The sequence below is a fragment of the Nanorana parkeri genome, unplaced genomic scaffold, assembly GCF_000935625.1.
Source record: "Nanorana parkeri isolate BGI_ZX_2015 unplaced genomic scaffold, ASM93562v1 scaffold593, whole genome shotgun sequence".
Lineage (NCBI taxonomy): Eukaryota > Metazoa > Chordata > Amphibia > Anura > Dicroglossidae > Nanorana > Nanorana parkeri.
In genome coordinates this window covers 570,170-576,169 of record NW_017306861.1, presented here as the reverse complement: position 1 = coordinate 576,169, position 6,000 = coordinate 570,170, and the positions used below count along the sequence as shown (strand labels likewise).

Sequence of the window (6,000 nt, the reverse complement as noted above, 5' to 3'; positions counted from 1 at the left end):
CCCCCCTTCATCACCCCCTATAACTTGCACCACCAACACCCCTGCACAACCACCATCCCGAAATGTGCACCACCAGCCCCCAGGAGAAAGATGAAAAGTGTATCCTGCATACACTGTATGCATTTCGGCCGATTGACCAGTTACAATTCATTCATTGGGTAGCCCTGGCCCCTATCAGTACCCTTCTGTCTGACTTCCTTCCATCAGAAAATGTAAGGAACCGGTTGGAAAATTTTCGACTGAACAGTGACAGCAGCCGTTGCGGTATTCTGACAGCATACCCATCGCTATCAGAATACAATAGCCCGGAAGGAGCTTCATCCCTCCGCGCTCTTCAGGCCACCAACATGTTTTGGACTGTGGCAAGAAACAAGCACATACAAACAAATAAATAGGGTCACTGATTGCATTCACCACCGAGCCATTTTGCTGTCCACGTCATATTCCTTACTTACTGTAATATGGTATGTTTTATTTTTTCCTATCAGGGTCTTAAAGGAGCCATTGGTCTACCAGGTCTAAAAGGACTTAAAGGAGACAGGGTAAGTGTGACCTCTTTTCAAGTGAAAAACCTTAAGTGGTGTACTGTCCGTTTTATTTCAGTTATTTTAAGGTTTACATATTTTAAACGTTTTTTAATTTGTTTATACTATTTATATACAATTTTATTTGAAAAGGTAAGTGTATGTAAAGACAATTTTTAGAAAATTGTCCCAGAGTTTGTCATATTTTCTTTGCTAAATATGTAGGGAGCAGTAAGGGTGCCACAGCAATAGTCAAAGAGTCCAAATATTTGTATTATTAGATAATCAGAAAGCCAATGTGTTTTGGGGGTTTAGATGTTCCCCCTTTATTAGGGCTACAACACAGGTTCCCAGGTTAGAGGGAGTGTCTAAATTCGTATTCCACTGATTATCTAATTAAAAAAATGTGATTATTGGTGTGGCGCTCTTACGGCTTTTTACATATTTAGACTTCCCTTAAGACCAACCTTCTCTTGAGGGTTCTTTTACATATGAGAAGCCTCACTGAAGTGAGTCATTATTATTGATATGGTCTTTCACAACACCGAATATGTATAATAATAGTATTTAAATAATAATATTATTATTATTATATATGTGGTAATTACCCATAAAGTATATGTAAACTTTAACTACTCAATGACCGGGGTGTTAAACCTCCTGCCTGTCCAGGTAATTTTTCAGTATTCAGCGCTGTTGTACTTTGACTAACAATCTGCCAATCCCTCCACTGGCTTCCACTTGCCCAAAGGATAAAATTCAAAATATTAACAATCACTTATAAAGCCATCCACAACTCTGCCCCCTGATATATCTCAGACCTTATATCACCCTAAACGTCCCCTCCGCTCCTCCCAAGACCTCCTGCTTTCCAGCTCCCTTGTCAACTCCTCCCATACTTGCCTTCAGGACTTCTCTAGAGTCTCTCCCATCCCCTGGAACTCTTTACCCCGACCTGTCCGTCTTTCTCCAACCTTGACTGCCTTTAGGCGTTCCCTAAAGACTTGTCTCTTCAGGGAAGCCTATCCCACCTCAACCTAACCACTGAACCATCACACCCTCAAACAATTCATCCCCACACAGCTCCCTCCTCATGTATCACTTGTCCCTCCCTGTTAGATTGTAAGCCCTCAGGGGCAGGGCCCTCCTTACCATCTTGTCTTGAATTGTATTGGGATTGTAATGTCTTGCTTATTTTGTAAAGCGCTGCACAAACTGTTGGTGCTATATAAATCCTGTATAATAATAATAACATCTAATGCCTAAGATCGAACGTCTTTTATGCATGTACCTCAAGTTTCCAAAATCAAGAAGAAATCAAAAATTGTAGAGTTGTCATCAGAGGGAAAGGGTAGGAAAAATCTCACAGCTGTTTCTATGACAACTCTCTAATTCCATTCATGTGGAGAAATTTCCTCTTGCTTCTGTCTCAATCTGGGGTCCAGGGCACTTAAGCGCTTGAGCTCCGGGTTTTTCGGAGAGGGTTGTTAGAGTCGCTAGCTGGGGTGATCTCTGCAATGCTGGTCACATGAAGCTTGGGGTCTAAGAGTCTGTGCATTTTCTGGGACGCATGCACAACGCAGGATCTAAGAAGGGCCAGGTCTTCCACAGATCCTCTAATGGTGAGGATGATTGGCTGCTGGACACCTTCCAGTTTGCGGCCCTCTAGCGCACCCACACAGACTCAGGAACTGGTTACAGCACCAGGGTTCAGCACACAAAGGCAGTCAGTGCAAGGCCTGTACACAAACAGCAGTACAGGATACAGAGGGATTCAGTAGCAGGAGTCCAAACAACAATGGGAAGGGAACACAAAGGAGACAACAGAAAGACAGCACAAAACGGCTATCCGGAGATAACAGAGGAGCGAGGCTGCAAGGACAAACAGCCACATAAGGGGAAGACAAACTCACAGGTAAGCAGGATCTCACAGTGAGTCAAGCATTTTCCAAACCTGGTTTTCAAACCAGTGAGGCAGACAGGGCTGGACTGGCCTCTGGGCATACTTGCCCGGTGGGCCGAGGCGAGCAAGGCCGGCTGGGGCACTCAAAATCAGGCAGCAGCGGCTGCCTAATCTGGCAGATTAGGTGGCTGGGAGGCCCCATAAGCGGCTGCCTAATTAGAGAGCTGCCTGGTGGAGAAGGGGGGCCCAGTGAGATGCAGTCCGGCCGGCTTTGTACAGGAGGTGGAGGAGAAGCAGCAGGTGGCTCAGGGCTGGCCATAGCATGCGATCTGACAGAAGGATGTCCTAGAGGTAGGCTGGAAGGCTGCAATGTGTCCTGCTGGTACTGATGGTGCTTTGGGCTGCAGGTAAGAGGAGAAGCACATGTGTGCAGGGAAAGAAACCTGAGATCCCGCACAGCTCACCACCTAAGACCCCGCGCAGTCCACTACCTGAGACCCCACGCAGTCCACTACCTGAGACCCCGCACAGCCCATCTGAGACCACACCCAGCCCACCATAGACCCCACACAACCCACCATAGACCCTGCACAGCCCACCTGAGACCCTGCAAACCCAACCTGAGAAGCTGGCAGAAGTGATATAGCACGCGCCTGTTACTATTTAAACAGACACTCGCTGTATCCAGCTTCTGACAGGATAAGCAAAAGGCACAGCGGGCTTCTCCACTACGCTAATAGCACAACCTGTGAGAAGCTGGATACGGCGTGCGTGCTGTATCCAGCGACTGACAGGTTACGCAAAATGTCTTAAACAGGAAGGAGTGGGGCAAATTTAGATTGGGGGGGGAGGGGTGCCTGAGTTTATTCCTGCCTAGGGCAGCACAAAACCAAATACACTACTGCCTGGAGCTCCTCACCATGTGTAGATGAGAAAACAAAGGGACACACATCACCGTCCATAATCCTGCCAGCCACTGACTTAGTATACAGTAAATAAATACTAAAATTGGTCCTAGACCACTACACCATTATAGTTTCATTTTAATTATGAAGGTCATTGAATGTGTTTTATTTCTTCATATTTAGGGTGATAATGGAGCAGCAGGACCTCCCGGACTTCCTGGCAACGTTGTAAGATCATTTCCATTTCCTGTTTTGTTGTTTTTGGAATATATGTGAATAATGTTAATCAGTCTCTATATGTGTAAATTCTATGTTTCCCTTTTTTTAGGTACAGCAGGAAGGACTGAAAGGAGAAACGGTAAGAATAGTTCTTTTTCCAACAGATTTGTTTCAAAACATTTTTTTCTGTACTGACTATAACCAAAAAATGTTTGTTGAAGATTGATGAGTTGAAGATAATTATAATCATTTACAATAGTAAAATGTAATGCAAACAGCACGGTTATACTTTGTACCAATAGGGCGCAGGAGTGTCCCGATCCATTGTGCCACCTGAGACCGGGGGACAAAGTGGTGCTGGTGTGGTGGCTGGGAGTGGGGTGGTGCTGGTGGAGAGTGACGCCACCCCCCCACGCGTGCGGGAGTGATGGCGGGGTGTCCCATCCAGCTCCTGGCAACCTGGCTGGGACATCACTGGTTGCCAGAAGCTGGGCAGGACACCAGCCAGAGCCTCCCAGGTTGCTAAAAGCTGGGCAGAGAGATGTATATGGCCCCACATCTCCGCACCCTGGCTCATAGCATCCTGGGACACTCTGGCTGGACGGGGGCGGTACGCACACTACAAACATTGCCATGCCAATCTGCCTGCCGCCCCCTCCATGTGACCCTAAGAGATGTTGCCTCAGGCTGCCTTACTATAGGGACGACCCTGATAGCGTGTGATAACTTCTCCAAGACGCATGCCTGTGTGGTCATACATTTTTTTACTAAAACCTCTTTGTGGGTCAGTATGCATCAGTGCCCCCAGACAAGGATTCTTTCTCCACTTGCTATGGAGAAGTCACACAAAGTTGTAACTGTATTATCTCTTGTGGTCAGACAGGTGACAGGGCAACTTATGTTACAGTTTGATCATTTAGGACTGAATATTCAATTTTTTCCATATACCCATCCATGTCTAGTTCTTATCAAGGGTGCATGCGATACCTACTGTTGGGCATATACTACTTTTTAGGACAGGTTCACTTTAACCTAAAGAGGATCAGTCATGTGTTTGCCAAATAATAGTTCAATTTGAAGGGTTTGAAATGAATGCTGGGGCTGGTACACCAATTATGGAATAAATTCCCAAGTGCATAAAAAGCTTCACAATCTGTGCCAAATAAATAATGGTCCAGAACATGAGTTGGCCAATATTTGGCATAAAAGCGGTAGCAGTAGTGCGCCAAGAGACGATGGCAGAAGACAATTACACATTCTAACATGTGCCCAATAAACTGCAACATAATAGTTTATTTGACATGCGATGCGATAAATGGGCATGTGCTTCTTTTTTTTATACAACACGCCACAACACACTTGTGCACAGAGCACATAGAAAACAATTGCTCTTGTGTTGAGAGCTCAACGGAGTTCAACAGAGCTCAACGGACATGATATTTCGAGCCCTACACATGGCAATCACACAAATTAGGATTCCACAAATATAAACTTAATAAATGTTATAGACTACAGTCCCAATTCACAAAGCTTTAGCACAAGGATAAGGATCTTTATTTTAGACTGTATTTTGCATTGGGCTCAGCTGTAAGTAACTGTCACTTTGTTTTGACAATAAAGATCCTTGTCCAGGTGTGTCAGCTCTGTGAATTGAGCCCTCTGTGTTAAAAGAGAACTATGGGGTTAGGGCTTTTCCCCATAGATCCCCTAAGGGTAACGGGAGGACACAAACTATCGTCCTCCCGTCACCCAAAGCTCAGTATACCGCGAGCTGCAGCTCGCGGTATACTGAGACGCCGCAGCCGGGACGGATCCCAACATTACTGTCGAGATCCACCCAGCTGCAGGATTGACAGCTGGCTCTGCCTATCTAGAGGCAGAGCCAGCTGTGCCCGCCCCCTCCCCCGTCCGTTCCGCCAGTCAGCGCTGGAGGATCGGAGAGGGGGGAATCCCTGCAGGGAGCCGTGAGTGACAGTCACGGCTCTCTGCAGGGATCGAGAAGTGAGCGAGCGACGCTATGTGTTCGCTCACTTCCCGATCTATTGAGCCGACCTGTGACAGTTTCATTGTCACAGGTCGGCTAGAACTATGAGGTGAGTGATTTTCTGCTTTAATTCTGTTGTTTCTGTTTCATTTTAAGTCTATTTTATTTGTTCTTGTGTTATTCAGGGGTTGTTATAAAACATCAGCTTTCTTTATTGATTGATTTAGCTTGTGCTCCTGCGGTTGCTCAGTGTACTGTTTGTTTCACAATATTCCTTTCATGTTTTTGCAGGGAGCTCCTGGGCCGCGAGGACCTCAAGGTCCCTTAGGACCAACTGGACCGCCTGTAAGTAAATAAAAAGAGCTTTTCTAATCAATTTATAATCAAAGCTTTTGTTTTGTTTTGTTTTTTCTCTGCACAAAATAGAAACCGGGACTATAAATCAGAACTAAAACTGGATCTCCA

The 6,000-nt window shown here is 45.7% G+C and overlaps 1 protein-coding gene across 1 annotated transcript in view; it reads left to right on the top strand.

Moving 5' to 3' along the window:
* The window catches only part of COL22A1 (collagen type XXII alpha 1 chain), a 217,865-nt gene that overhangs the window by 98,918 nt on the left and 112,947 nt on the right, over positions 1-6,000 (top strand). The window contains exons 18-21 of the mRNA XM_018562709.1: positions 489-542; positions 3,516-3,560; positions 3,661-3,690; positions 5,827-5,880. Of these exons, the coding sequence (XP_018418211.1) occupies positions 489-542; positions 3,516-3,560; positions 3,661-3,690; positions 5,827-5,880 (183 nt within the window). The remainder of the gene's footprint in view (positions 1-488; positions 543-3,515; positions 3,561-3,660; positions 3,691-5,826; positions 5,881-6,000) is intronic.